We start from the raw sequence: 16274 nt of genomic DNA, 5'->3' as shown, positions 1-16274 counted from the left end.
AAAAAAACAACAAAAACTGGTTCCAATCTCAATGGGTACAAAACTTGTGTAATTGATTTTCTGGTCTCAGAGTCATGGCATCTTATTTTATAAATAAATTATGGTCGCCAATCAAAGAGCATAATCTATCCTCTTTTACTTCCCGTAATCCTCCGGTATATACATTCTGCTTCTAACTGAAACTTGGTTACAGTTACATACACTTCCCGGGAGTTTGGAACAGGAAGAAGATCGCCACGTTGTCGTCGTGCAGGAGCTTTACCTTCATGATCCTGAATGTGATGCTAGCCCAGACACAATCATGCTGGAACAGCTGATGGTGAAACGTCTGACTAAGAACGATCCAACCCGGCGTCCAGACAAGACCTGCCTTCTCCTGGACTCACATCTCCACAATGAAGAATTTACACATGAGAACGGTGGAAAAAAATATGAGTAAAGAGCATTTTTCAAGGACAATTATGTACCGCCAAAAGCCAGACCATTAGAGGGAGAAATGAGAGATTGGAGGGCCTGGAGCTTCCTGATGACGACGACCACGGACAGGGAAAGATGTAGTTCTTTCGTTGCTGCCCCACATGACAGCAAGCATAGTGGGTAGGAAGTAAAATGAGTACCGCCTGATTTAAACCCTCGAACATACAGATAGTAAGCCAAGCGCAATGTTATCGCTGATCACAAAGCCCAAAGTTCTATATTTGATTTATGTTTGTAGCTGAGGTATTGGGCACAAAGTGCTGTGCTATAATAATGTAGAGTCTGTGATCTGTTAAACAAGGAGATCAATTTAATTACGTCAATATGGAGTTGATGTTAATCAGTAGTTGTCGTAGTAGTAGTAGTAGTTATAGTAGTAGTAGTAGTAGTAGTAGTTGTTGTTGTTGTTGTTTTAGTAGTAGTAGAAGTAGTAGTAGTAGTAGTAGTAGTAGTAGTAGTAGAAGAAGTAGAAATAGTTGTAGTAGTTGTAATAGTAGTAGTAGTAGCAGTAGTAGTAGAAGTAGTAGTAGTAGAGTAGTAGTAGTAGTAGTAGTAGTGGTGGTGGTGCTGGTGGTGGTAGTAGTTGCTGTAGTAGTATTAGTAGTAGTAGTAGTAGTAGTACAAAAAACGGATTGTAACGTTGCAATTGGATCAAGGGAAGTAATTCATGAAATTCCAGACCGACTGCTTTTGGATACAATCAAGGCCCTCTATATAGTGTTCCAGGCCGGGAAGCAGGTCCGGAAAAGGGATAGAATAAAAAACTACCAGGCCGACTTTTTAAACATTTTTATTGACTCCAGCATATTTAAAATGTATCACAATGTTATTTCAATATTATTCCACTACATCATATTGTTTTGAAATAGAATATTATGACCGAAAAACGGATTTGAAGTGAGAACTATTTTACATCTCCGCCGCTATTATTTGAACTAAAGGTATCGCATACGCAATCAGGCCTACGATCATTCCGCCTTTTGTATCGCTATTTCTTCCCCGTTGTTCCGCCATTGTTCTGACAATGCCTTGATCTGCTAACAAAAGAAAGTTTGTTTCAACTATTTACGGATCGCTGCCTCTCTACAAGATGGATATAAAGACGTCTAATTCCCTTTGAGTGTTGCTCTCTTCAATTTTCAGCGTATCCTCCCAAACAAAGGTGAGTTTTTGTCGCGAGTTTTGAGTGTAGAGTGTGAGTGTGACGAGTGACAATGACAATGACTGGTAAAAATGGAATGTGAGTTTGGATTACAAAGAGAGTTTTATCTAACTCACAGCTGACTGTTAAATGAAAAAGTAGGTAGATAGACGTCTTAAATGAAGATCAAACTTCCGAAAGCTCCTACATCCCAGTATTCTTGTATTTTATAATGTTCTAGAGTACTATCTAGATAGTAGATAGGCGGTTTGGGAAGGGGGAAACTTTTTTTTTTAAGTTTGTCTCCCCCCTCCCAAACTCCCTACTAGAACATTATAAAAAAGTTTCCCCATTCCCATTGAAACCCCTACTAGAACAAGAATACTGGGGATGTAGGAGCTTTCGGAAGGCTTCCCGTCAATCTATCTTACTTAGACTAGGCAGTTCGACTGCAAACGGGGCTGATTGTGTCCCAGCTCTCAGCTAGCCCATGCCATAGTCATAGGGAAGTTGTGACTGGAAATTGAGGTGGACGTCTTAAAATATGACGTAACATTTTGCAACACTCATATATTTAAAACCTTTAATTAATCTATTATTATTATTATTATTATTATTATTATTATTATTATTATTATTATTATTATTATTATTATCATTAGGGTATTATTATTATTATTATTATTATTATTATTATTATTATTATTATTATTATGACTGGGCACCTATCACTCATTCGTTTACTGCGTCTTTATCTGTTTATTGTTTGTTTTTGTTAGTTTTTTTCCCTCTTTTTTTTGTTACCTATTTTTGTTGTTGTTTTTCAAAAAAATTTTACCATGATGTTTAATTAAAAAAAAAACTTCGATTTTAATTTTCTAAAATTATTTATTTATTTGAGATCAATATTTGTGGGCCTTGTTTCTTAATGGGGCTATGTGGTCTAGTGGGCAGCTATGTGGTCGAGCGGTATGACACTCGCTTTTTGATCGGAAGGTCCTTGGTTCGAGCTTCGCTTGGCGATAGTTGAGTCCTTAGAAAAGGCTCACATTTTCTCACCGTACTCAGGTTTTAAAAAATGAGTATCTGGCCATTAACAGCGTTGTCTCTGTCCGAAAAAATTGTATTATCGCCTAACAGGCGTCATGTCTCGTTCTCTATGTTACGTGTTGCTGTTTGTCAGAGACCCCTTGTAAAGCGCTTTGAGCATGTTTAGTGGAGATTGTACTATATAAAAGCTCAATTTAATTTTAATGAATTTAATTCGTACTTCCTTACAAAGGGGTAGGCTGTCCCATCGTTTATATTTATTCACCTTATCTACACCATTCACACTACACATCTCTTATTCGTCTTGTTTTGTTGATAAAGGAGAAACCAGAAACGTCCACAGTATGTCTTCGTCTAATAAATTGAGGCTTACAATTCAACACTTATCGTTATTTTTTAGATGATGTGTAATGTGTACATGTATCTTGTAGTCCTGCTTAAAACAATTGACATTAATCTCTACCCTAATTTCAAATGGTTACTATGAACTAATGTATCTACCTTTTTTTTTTTTTCCCCACAGTATTTGATAACCAACAGTTCGTTCCATGATGGTGAACAAGTGCTGTGTCCCTGGATGTGACAGTAATTATTACAGACTTAATTGTGCGCCAAAAAAGGCATCTTGTTTTGAATTCCCGAAAGATGCAGAACAAAGGAATTCATGGATTAGAAAAATTCCTCAGGAAAACTTCGTTGTGACAAAGTTTACTGTTGTTTGTGAAAAACACTTTCAGGAAGATGATATTATACATTTTAAAGTCGTTCCTGAAAAAAATGGACAACCACAGAAAACTGTTCGCAGGAAGCGTTTGAAGTTGAAAGCTGGTGCCATCCCATCAGTTTTTCCAAATCTTCCCTCTTACCTCACTACTACCCCTTTGCCTCAAAGGGAAAGCCCCAGGAGTAAGAGACAGAGACTTGAGGAGAGAGAAGAGGAAAGTTTTAACGTTTTTTTAGAACAAGATAAAATTTTAAGTTTTGAGCATTTTAAAAATGAAGTGTGTGGATTTCTGCAAAAGTGGAAATATAATGATATTTGTTATGCTTTAAAAAATGATTCTGTATATTTGTATGCCACTGCATCGACTGATTCGGATGGATTAACGATTCCTTTTATTATATGTGTTAGTATATGTGTAAAAAATGATTTGAAACTAGATGTGTGGTTAAAAAATGTTCTTGTTTGTAAAAATGACTTGAAATGAATAATTCCGGACTCTAAGCTGTCTACTTGGAGCCAGTTAGAAAATATTTTAAGCCATTATTCTGCAACAGATTTTACATCTTCCTATAATTCAACATTTCATCAGGCAATTAAATTGTTGAATGTCTGCAGAGACAAAAATAATGATGATAGTTATAACAAAGTTTTTGATTTTTTTAAATTGATCAGTTAAATTTGATAAATCTGTCTCCATCACAGCGTAGATTTTCTGCTGAATGTATGATTGCTTCTTTTTGTATTTATTCAAATTCCCCGACAACTTATCGTAAGTTAAGGGATTCTTTACTTATTCTTCCCAGTGTGCAATATTTACGTTTATTATCTAGCACTGTATTTTTAAAATCAGGTCTGATTGCCAATGATTTTTTAGTGAATGAAATTAAGTACCTGTCAGATAAAGATTTGTATGTTAATCTTCTTATTGATGAAGTTCATGTCAAGTCGAAATTATCCTACAGAGGGGAGCAATGATTTCTTCTGTCATGTCTAATAAGAAATTAATTGTTGGAATGTTTCCTGTTGTAAAGATGGCTTCAGATTTCTTGTTTGAAACAACAAATGATGTAATTTTTAATGTTTGTAAAGCTGGATTTAATGTCATCAGTGTCATTTCTGATAACAATAGAATTAATCGAAAGATGTTTTCTTTACTGACTAAAGACTCAGAAACTAAATTTTTTATACCTAATCCTATTGACAATTCTCTCAAGATTTTTTTATTGTTTGACTCTGTTCATCTTCTCAAATCAATTCGAAATAATTGGTTGAATGTTAAAAACGATAGTCAAACTTTTACTTTCCCCAATTTAGATAGTGAAGTCATAGATAGCAAATGTATTTCTCATGCTTCCTTTTCTGATTTAAAGCATTTATACAGAGTTGAAAAGTCCCAACTTCTAAAAGAGGCCCCTACCTTAACCTGGAAATCACTATTCCCACACTCTTTAGAGCGTCAGAAAGTCAGTTTAGCCCTTAAGATATTTAATGAAACCAATATTGCTGCTTTGAAAACCTTAGGTCCTCATTCAGCTTTCAACATCTTGGGAGGGTACTGTTAATTTCTTGACTATAGTTTGTCGTTGGTGGGATATGGTTAATATACATCACCAGTATTATGGGAGGAATAAGATTAAACCAGATGCCTCTCCTTTCTTCTCTTGTGAAGATGAAAGACTGAGTTGGTTACTAAAAAATGTCTTCATGGCTCAAGAAATGGAACCAGATGCATAAAGAAACTAAGTGTGGTTTTTTGTCTTCAGATACATTTTATGCTTTGTCCCATACATTAGATTGTCTAGTTGAATTGATAAGATATGTTTTAACTAAACTTAATTTTAAATTTGTTTTGACTGGAAAATTTCAGACTGATGATCTTGAGGCTCGTTTTGGTCAATATAGGCAGTTATCAGGTGGAAATACTTTGATTTCTGTGGAAGAGATTCTTGAGAATGAAAGAAAATTAACTATAAAGCAGCTTTTAACTATTCATTCTTCCTCTAAAGGCAGCATTCCCTTAAATGTTAAATGTTTTTTTATCTGAGTTCTCTTCAGATAATTTGGATGAAAGTGACATGCTTTTCATTCAAAATTTTCCTTTTGAAAATGTTGAAATTCAGTCAGAGTCTTTAGATGTTATTATATATGTTGCTGGCTATGTTGCAAAGAAAGTTATTACAAAAACTGATTGTTCTTTTTGTTGTGAGATTGTAGGAGATAAAAACAAATGTCTTGACTTTTCTATTGATGATAAACTTTTAGAGTATTTTGAAAACCTTAATCACGGTGGCTTAACATATCCATCTCCTGTTCTTGTTCATTTGTTTCAAATTGCACTTTCAATCATGAATGTTGCTGTTAGTAATATGGAGCTACATTTTTTGAAGTTAAACAATCAAAAAGATGTCCAAATGAAACTAAATATAGCTTACTGGACAGAGTGTAACCTTCCCATTGAATTTTCATCTGTGTGTACGAATTGCAAGTCTCAAAGAGATAAGTTATTTCATATATGTATATCAACATTTGTCAACATTTTGTTGAATAATTATTCTAAGAAAGTAAATGAAGCAAACTGTTCTAATCAGATTGTAAATGTAAAAAAAGCCATAAAATTTGCATGATTTGTATTTTTGTCAGAATTTTATATTTGTTTGTTCCTGACCTCACATAGTGGGCAGGGAGATACATACTGTGTCTTTTATCCCCCTATATCTGTTTTCCAACATGCTGTCTTTGTCTTGGGAATGAGATTACTTGGTTTTGTCCTGGCCCTGGACGGATACCCTGGCTGGGAGGGAAACAGTCAAATGTATAGTTAGTTTTGGGAGATGATATTTTTTTTTCCTCGTAAATCATCTCTCTGTTATGTACTGTATTATTTTTCCTTTCACCAATGTATGATTTGTAAACAATTGAGTGTGTTCCTCTGGAAGGAGACCTGTGCTTATGTCTGAATGAGATATTGAGTGATCTCAAACTTCGTACACTGATAGTGTGCTCTTGGAATCAACATCTGTTCCCTATTTGAACCAATTCCCCTTTGTCTGCCTTATTTTGGGTGCTTTAATTGTAATTCTATAACTTTTAACTATCCCATTTTCTTCCTTTTTTACTGGCGCTGATATGACCTAAGTGTTGTAAAACCCTTAAAAACAAAAACAAAAAACCCCACATATGCTTGTTTAGATTACTGGTTTGTATGTTTTGAAAACTATGATGTGTGTAATAAATATAATTGCTTGATTGAGTGATATAATTATTACTTCAACTATACTATAACTGTAATTATGTTTTTGAAATCACAAAGTATAAATATATTTTAAAAGTATGTCACTTGCAATCTCTGTTTTATATTATGTATGATATACAGATTGTTCATATGTTAAAAATAAATGTCCCAATGAGATAACTGTAAGAACTGAGTTTTATTTCTTACTCTAGTGTGCAAGCGGATGGTTGGCGGGGCCATAGTAGATGGGAATCCTTTTAAGGTTCTTCCATTGTCATACTGTTTCTTCTTTGGGGGGGGGGGGGGGGGGGGGGGAGTATAATTATATGTCTAAAGCTATTGCAAGTGTTCTACAGCTACGACAGTCTCAGTCATTTTTTGGAAATGTATTTTCTTGCCTCTATTCAACTTGTAACTAAGCATCACCCTTGAATCATATACCTATGATGTTCGCATGGGTGTACGATCCGATAGTGATGTCGTTTCTTCTTCTCTTTACTAGCCTATCCTGCTTCTTTGGTTTGTGATTGTATTTTTGACAGGGGATATTTTTTTTTCTGTAAATCTTCTGCCTGTTTGTTCTTGGTTATTTATAATTTAGCTTATGATATCTTTAGGTTATGATTTTGATTTACATTTGTACTATTTTTGTTAGATTGCTTGTTTTTTTGTTTCAGCGGTCTCTCATATAACCTCAATTGTGTTGGAAGAGACCTAAAGCAACAAACAACAAAACAACTTGTAACTACAAACTGTTTTCAGTTACTTTTCTTTTATCTATCACCTTACTCTCTCTCTCTCTCTCTCTCTCTCTCTCTCTCTCTCTCTCTCTCTCTCTCTCTCTCTCTCTCTCTCTAGTGTTCTCTTAACAAGCTTACATACACAGCTGTTCTGTTTGTTCAGTCGTGCTATACGACTGAGTACTTACGTACAAAAAGGGTGTTAGCATATCCCTGGGCCATAATGCATGTTATGGGGTAACCATCATCAATCTATATTTTTTCCTGTAAATATCTTTCGTCACCTATTTTGAAAGATGATATTTATTTCCCTCGTAGTAAATCTACCTCTCTGAAACATCCATGGCAGGGCCTAAAGTCTTGGTATTATTTTAACTTGTCTAACATCTTACTTACCACTGAGCACTTATATGACCTTAACAGTGAGCATGGTATAACCCACATAAAAGTAAAAAAAAGGAAAGTATAAGAATTCTCACTTTTAAATTTTATACTACTATTATTATTATTACTACAAAGTACTCTATATGGGTAACTTGTGTAACTTTAGCTAAGTCGTTATTGATATTGAAATGAACGAACTTATTAGCGTTAATATTATTTAGAAATAAGATCCGCTAACACTTAACACGTCTTTAAATTGTTTTGTGCGCGAAGAGCTGCACGCCAGCGTACAGGTAAACGATAAAGTGGACAGCGGCGAAGTCGGCCTGTTAGTTTTCGTCCCTCTCCCACGCTTCCTGGCCTGTGCTATATAGAGGGCCTTGATACAATTCATTAAGTGTACATTAAACTATTCTTTACTTTTTAATATCATGCGTCAGAGATTAAATAAGAAGAGAATATGCATTCTGAAGTATGGAATATCAAAACTACAAGTATAGGGCATTATTAAACAGCTTCTACAGCTTTACCCCAGATTCGCTCGGTTTTTATGATCATTTCTGATCTAAAGCCTTCGAGTTTTATTCACTTCTCATTGGTTTTTAAGGCATAAACCTGTAGTGTCATGAGATTAGGTCCTATTTCTGAGTGTCTGCCCAAAAAGACACCAATTCATTGCGTATTTTCTTCTCTGGAGCACGATTTAAAATACGCCTCAAGAGGTCGCTGTAACCAGTGCATTAAGTTAGTCCTGAAATCAAATAATAGTATTTCGTGGATTATTTCCCTTGATACTGTGACTCCACAAACTAATTCCTCTCTGTTTTTAATTCACTCTACACCCTGAACTTGTAATAATACAATAATAATAATAATAATAATAATAATAATAATAATAATAATAATAATAATAATAATAATAATAATAATAATAATAATAATAATAACAATCGCGAAGTCCAAGGTTTGAGAGTTTTTTACAAAGACGAGGGCCATTTGCCATTTAAATCGACTTGCCGCTAGCGCAGTGAAGGGCGGGACATGATGATGATGATGATGATGATGATGATGATGATGGTGATTATGGTGGTGGTGCTGCTGTTGGTGACATGGTGGTGGTGGTGGTGCTGAGGATGATGATAATGATGATTATGTTGATCACAATCAACATCATCATTACAGGGGAGCAGAGAAAACCAAGTAGTAAGAGAATATTATAGAATCACTGAATCAAAGGAAGCAATCCATGAATTACCAATATTCGATTTCAGGACAATTTTTATGCAGTGATTACAGCGCCCTCAACCGCATATTTTAAGTCGTGGGCCAGGGAATAAATACGCAATAAATTGTTTTCCTGTTGGCCAGACACGCCTATTGACTAATATGGGACAGGAAATGCGGATTTATTTGTCGTAGAGCAAGTTATTTCGAAAAATGGCATTTTTCATAATTTTGATACCGTCAGTACAGGCGCCTACGCCCGTGGCCAGGTCAGAACTGACCAATAGGCACCAGTACCTATTAGTCACTACTGACCCCCAGGCGCTGGTGCCTGTTCGTCAGTACTGACCTAGAAAGAGGAGAGCTAACGCTTCGTCGTAGCTCCTCTTTCTAGGGTACTGACCAGCATGTGACAGGGCCTGGGGGTCAGTACTGACGAATATCCACTCCGACTCTGTAATGTGGGGAGTGCTCATCAATGGTGCCGCCTTTGTGTGTATGTGTGTGTGGCGGGGGGTTAGTAATTAATGAGGCACACGGTGGGATTCTTCGAGAACTAACTAGCCCCATTTTCCCATTCTCTTTTCTTCCCTGTATAACTCGATACAGAAGTACAAAATCAAACAGCCCATCATAATGCATGAAAACCGTCTATTCTATACTCCCCAAAAAAGTGAGTGGAGCAGGCACTTATGTTGGTAACAACCAGATATGAAGTGAGTAGAAAAGTGCCAGCAGACAATAGAGAATAAAAAAAATTTTCGCGGCGGTGGTGGGGTTTGAACCTGCGACCTTATTGGTACGACAACTCCGCCTGGCAGGTGAGAGCGTGGCTCTACCGTGTGAGCTATCCACGAACACAAAAAATATTCGTTTCAAACCCAAGTCATTTCTAGATCCCTCTCTCACCCACTTCTTGAGACCGCCGATTCGTTCGCACACCACCATCGCGAAGTAATTTTGACCAGCAGTTAAGCTTAATAGCCAATATTCTCAACACAAACATATAACATAGAAACGATTGAGACATTGAGTATGCTCCGGTGTATGGGGTGAATTTTTTTTAATTCAGAAAAGTGAGTGGAGCAGGCACTTATGTTGGTAACAACCAGATATGAAGTGAGTAGAAAAGTGCCAGAAGACAATAGAGAATAAAAATTTTTCGCGGCGGTGGTGGGGTTTGAACTTGTATACTCCCCAAAGAGCGGGATCGCTGATAAGGGAAGTAAGGCAGGAAATAATACTTGAACACGGTATCTATTGTTTACCTCCCATGAGCATCAAGCGGATTTCGGTGCGGTTTTTCTTTTATGGAGATAAAGATAAAGGGAGTAAATCTGACTCATGAATGAACAACACAAAACAAACGACGTTTCGGCCTTTGGCCTTTTTCAAGTAAACACAAAATACATATATATTTATATAAGATTGTCATAATAATATAGGCGAAAATTTGTAAATGTGTGTGTGTGTGTGTGTTTTGTTGCTGTTTTTTATTTTTACTTCTCTCGACAGCGTGCTAGAATATATAGAAAGAAGGTCAAGAAAAGCTTAAAAAGAACTGAATCTTGGTTATCTATTATTTTTAATTATTAAAATATAAAAAGAAAACGAAGGTAATTTCGAGACAACTAGTTTTATTTACAAATAAACAAAAAAAATAATTAATATCTTAACCAGAGACTCTCTCTCTCTCTCTCTCTCTCTCTCTCTCTCTCTATATATATATATATATATATATATATATATATATATATATATATACATATATATATATATATATATATATATATATATATCTTTCTCTTTTAATGTGTCTCCATCTCTCCATTTCACTCACACAGTGACGCACACGCGCGCACATGTTTTGCAAATTAATACATTATGTCGGTTAATACCTACGTATCTCAAAACTAAACATGTCATTTTATGTTTTAAAGCGTAATCGATGCTTCCAATTGTGGTTTTAGTTCATTTCAGCGACAGCAAACTAAAGTGTCAGTGTCTGTGCACTCAACTATCAGGCAAAGGTTAATTTCAGATGGGAATTCTATCTCAGCCTCTTTACACCCAGTTGAAGAGGTGAATTTCAAAGCCTGATAAGTCGCATCTAGATCTTTTTTTTGAAAAGTGAGTTAACACTCTCAAGCAATATATTGAAGACTTTAGAATCAACACGGAAATTTTGAAGTTCCAAATGATTTAGGGTAGGTATTGTATGAGGCAAACAAGATAAGTATTTTCCTCTTCAAGTCACTAACTTAAATAATAACTAAATGGACAACAACAAAAATTATATATATACTTGAAGAACAGGGTATCTTCAATATATTGCTTGAGAGTGTTAACACACATACCTGACGATGGTTGAAAAGGCCTGAAACATCGATGTAGACTGACTCCGACATTGTGGTAAATATTAAAAATTATATATATATATATATATATATATATATATATATATATATATATATATATATATATATATATATATATATATGTATATTATAATTGCAGTTTTCTCCGAATGATGACAATGTGACTTAACAGGATTTGAAAGCGAGGTCTTAATTAGTTGTGATTGAAAAACTGGGTTGTTAGATCTGGAAGGGGAAAGTACTTGCGATAGGGTAGCGTCCTAAACAGGCAATTAATTATTGTAAATTTCCTGCTCAAGAAAATGGGATATAATCGCCTCTATGGTCCTAAAAGAACCCCTCCCCCACCCCCTTTCTACCGCCGCAAGCTACATCCATTAGTTCATATATAGGTGCACAACAGTAACTGGGTCTAATAACAGATTTGCGATGGCTTGGCATTGCTACTTCTGTATTTAGAGGTTGGTCCAACTCCCAATATTTATTACTACTTCAGTTGTGCGGCTATGTGGTCCAGTGGTATGACACTCGCTTTAGGATCGGAAGGTCCTGAGTTCGAGCCACGCTCGGTGCATAGTTGAGTCCTTGGAAAAGGCTCTTTACTCACATTCCCTCATCGTACTCAGGTGTAAAATGACAGCGTTGTCTTTGTTGGAAAAAATGTATCGCCTAGCAGGTGTCATGTCTCATTCTATACGTTGTGTTGCTGTTGGTCAGGGACCCTTTGTAAAGCGCTTTGAGCACGTTTATTAGATATTGCTCTATATATAAGCTCAAGTTCCTGCTGCGTCTACTGCTGCTGCCACTACAACACTTACTGCTACTTGGTACTTCTACTATTTCTACAATACTCGTTGGATTCTAGCTTGGTGTCCTCTTTTCAAACAACAATCAATAGTTTTGGAAAACGTCCAAAGACGAACAACTAAACATTTACCGGGTTTTAACTAACGATATTGTCATATAATATGTGAAAATAGATTGAAGAACTTAAAACTACAATCATTTAAGTACAGAAGAAAAAGAGGCGATCTTATAAACTTCGTATACATTTTTTCCATAGTCTGCATAATACAGATCATAAACATTTTTTTCTTGGGTTACATTCACAAGAGGTGGTGATAACTTTTAAGATGTTTATCACCCAGATGTTCTACCATTATTCGACAAAACTTATTCCAACGTTCAGTCAGGGCATGGAATGCACTTGGTTTTAATATAAAAAATGTTGAACCAATAAATTCCTTTTTTAAAATGCAGTTGACATGCAACTCCATGCCTTATAGATAGTACGTATACGATGAATGGGAATTGTTTTTCTCGTTTTTTAAATGCTTATTATGAAATTATGTATGCACGACCTTGCCCTTTTGTTTTTATACGATACTGTGTACTTACGATATCCTTGCATCAATTTGATCTTTTCCTTTGTTTGTATTTAGTATTAGTATTATATATTTATATTAGTATTTTCAAAAACAACAGTGTATTTAAAAGTCTTTTGACCTACTATTTAATGATCATAATTATGCTTATCTCTAAGATGGAAAAATTTATTGGGGTCATCACACACTGGAAGCAAAAGAGCCAGCCGTGTATAACTGACGGAGCTTTTGAATAACCGAATGTCAATGATGAATATGGAATTTTTATTGGAAATAGTGAACGCTTGAATGCCCCTCATATTTTTAAAATGTACCATTTCCTCTTAAACCACGGATATGAATGCAGCTGTAACTCTCCTGGGTTTTTTTTCTTCCAAAGTTTGTTCTCTATATCCATGCTCTACTGTTATAATAGAGGCACAGTAGAATCCGCATTAAGCAGCACTCATAACGTCAACTTTTGCTTAAAACTTAAAGTCAACGCATCCTGCTGGTACCAAGTTTTCTGTTCTTTGGCTGTGTATTCCATTGATAATGTATATAAAGTCAACCAATCTCTCCGGTTAAGCGTTGTTGATTTTATCAGGATTCCACCGTATTTCGATTTCGTTATTGCCGTTTTGTTTGCCTTTTTAAAAATTATTATTATTTAATTCATTAATTCAATTTACCTACTTTTCTATAAATATCAAGGTGGGTGAAGTCAGCTCTCTTACCCAAATGACTATAATAAATAACAAATATACAACACTATAACATTATTTAGATGCCACCATCCACAGGCGTCTGCGACTGTGATATAGAAATGCCATACTTGTTGACAAGTCGATTCTTTGGTGTCGGTCGCACTCGAGGAATGAGAGGTGCTTGCTCGTCGGACTGGGGCACGAAATAAAATAGAAATGGCATTATACAATTGGTGAGAGTAACAATTGACCTGTGTAGATATAATCTACGTTTATATAATAATTGCTAAAATCATTATTATAACAGCTTACGTTTCGAGCTCAAAACCCTTCTTTAACCATTACCCCCCCCCCCCCCCAGTACATTCGCCCGACGAGAAGTGCCGAGCACGTATATTAAAAGTTAAAACCCTTTCTGTCACTGCCTGAAGAAAGGTTTTGAACCCGAAAATTCCTCGTTTAGTATTTTGGTCCCCTTTTAAGCTTATTATAATCATTTTTGTACACGCCTTCAGCTTCTAGTAGCTTAGTATTCACTTTGACATTGCAGAAAGAACGTGGATGATGCAAACTCGTGTTTGTTGTTCTTTAGTTTGTCAGCAAGAGTGACAGTAGTGCCATGGTGCCTTAAGGACTGACAAAAAAAGCCTATTTTTCTATATATTTTTGTCAAATCGTCAGTATATTCGATATGTCCATCGTCTGCCACAATTTTTAACCCAAGACTGAGCTATATCGAACAATCAATTAACATGGCCTCCAACCGACGTACTCTTATTGCAGGTCTGATAACCGAACGCAATTATGGGCTGGCTTGATATAACATTGTTGTAAACGGCGTAGTGTACTTATATGCAGCTCTGAGAGCCCAAACTGGGACTCATTGTTGTAATGGGAATGCCCTCAAACAAATAGAAAATATATATTGCCCATTACTACAACAATGTTAAATTAAGCCTATAATTGCGCTCTGTTGTCAAATCTACTAATAATATAATATAGTTATAGGCTACACGCCGGCCAATAACAGTTCAGGTCATCATGGTATTGTAAAGGTCAAAGAAGAAAGTATTTTCCCCTTTAAATCACATGATTTAAAACAGCCGTTTTCTAAGAATGATGGAAAAGAGATTAGAGGGGAATTAAACGATGACTCCTCTGTTGTCAGGCCTTAGTTATCGGATTTTTTGAAAAAATAAAATAAATAAAGAATAAATTATGCTGAAACTTGTACAAGGTAACCTTCCCAAATGAGGCCCATGCCCTAATAAGACCGAGCACCTTTTACTTTTATATAGAACCATTTGTAAAAGTTCCACGACAGCTGCGATGCATCTGTTAAGAGAAAATCCTCTCTATCGTTTTACATTAAGTACAATGGTTTTATGGTAAAACAAACAAAACAAAAAAGGCTGGGGCTTATTTGGGAAGGGTGTCTTATAAATATAAAAAATGTTACACACCACATGACCTTAGTGTCTGTGCTTCTAACTAGAATTACACTCGAGCACGGTTTCCTCAAACCTCACAAGACGTGCAAAAATGTTCGAGGAAACCGTGTAGGTACATAGAATATTAAGAAAAAAATCGGGAAATTCGAATGAGTTCGAGGAAACAGGATGTTCTAGGAAACCGTATTCCACAAAACCGTGCTTGAGTATACATTAAAGACGCCTTTACCTAAGCGCCTATATAAATAGCACATTATAATCATTTTATGACAAATCGCATCAAACTGGTATTCTGTCGGAATGAACTCGATTAAGAAAACTTAATAAGAAAAATAAACAGAATTGGGATATTTAGGTTTTTAAAATTATGTTTAACTTAAAAATCAAAACCCACTCTCTTTTTTTAAAAAACAAACTAAAAAACATTTCTTTTGAATCAATTTTTATGAGCTAAAAATTCTTTCATTCAGCTGGTTAACCCCGACATAATAACGTTTTGAGACGATTGGTCACATAAATATCATACTCCAAAAAGGTCAACAGAGCAGAAAAAATAAACATAGATAATGTAATCAAACTAGATATCCGAAAGTGGAATGAAAGGAGTAATGGGGGTAAAAATGAAATATCATATATATATATATATATATATATATATATATATATATATATATATATATATGTATATATATATATATATATATATATATATATATATATATATATATATAGAGAGAGAGAGAGAGAGAGAGAGAGAGAGAGAGAGAGAGAGAGAGAGAGAGAGAGAGAGAGAGAGAGAGAGAGAGAGAGAGAGAGAGAAAATTGAAAAAGAAAACACCCAAAGGTAGAATAGGTTCGATGAAACCACTAAAATGAACATTTTTATGCACCGTTGGTCTATCTGATATCATTCAAAAAATCATGACAATTGAAATTATGAAGGAGGTGGGGATTTCTATTTTACTCTTTAGTGTGTACAGCGTTGATGAATAGTATAGGTCATTAAAATACCATCCTATCTACGATATCCATTGGCATCGACGCTAAGATGTGCCTCTAATTGGCCATTTTTCTTCTCTCTATATTATAAAGTAATCAACATTAACTCACTCAACCCTAACACCGACTATATCCGTAGTGTACCCGGGGTTACTTTTACCCCATGCCTATTTACTACATTTTTCATAGGCAAATCATAGACGTAGTATCAAAGCTTATGTTTTTAATATTTACATGTTAATGATAGTCGAATAAAAACATCCATCTATGTACATGCTCATTTTTAATACATTTTTCCAATTTTGAAAAGTAGCAAAAATCTCTAGGATTGAGTGAGTTAAAAACCAACATCCGATGTAGTCTTAAATCTTAATGATTAAGCTAGGCTTCAACAAAATCAGCA

At 35.2% G+C, this 16274-nt stretch overlaps 1 protein-coding gene and 1 long non-coding RNA gene across 3 annotated transcripts in view; one reads left to right on the top strand and one right to left on the bottom strand.

Annotated features, from left to right (window-relative positions):
• Positions 1-1468: 1468 nt before the first annotated feature.
• Positions 1469-6813, top strand: LOC144979946 (uncharacterized). Its single transcript, XR_013646798.1, has 2 exons — positions 1469-1639; positions 3192-6813. It is a non-coding gene; the product is annotated as an uncharacterized LOC144979946 (long non-coding RNA).
• A 5964-nt stretch (positions 6814-12777) lies between these two features.
• Positions 12778-16274, bottom strand: part of LOC144979947 (transient receptor potential cation channel subfamily V member 6-like) — a 67137-nt gene continuing 63640 nt past the window's right edge. The window contains exon 17 of one of the 2 annotated variants that reach the window (XM_078927286.1): positions 12778-13614. In XM_078927286.1, the coding sequence (XP_078783412.1) occupies positions 13460-13614 (155 nt within the window). In that variant the 3' untranslated portion in view covers positions 12778-13459. The remainder of the gene's footprint in view (positions 13615-16274) is intronic. The other variant, XM_078927284.1, reaches the window with a different exon arrangement.

This window comes from Berghia stephanieae, chromosome 9, assembly GCF_034508935.2.
Source record: "Berghia stephanieae isolate SIO BIC M18660-M18661 chromosome 9, UCSD_Bste_1.3, whole genome shotgun sequence".
NCBI lineage: Eukaryota > Metazoa > Mollusca > Gastropoda > Nudibranchia > Aeolidiidae > Berghia > Berghia stephanieae.
This window is presented reverse-complemented; position numbering and strand designations above follow the sequence as displayed.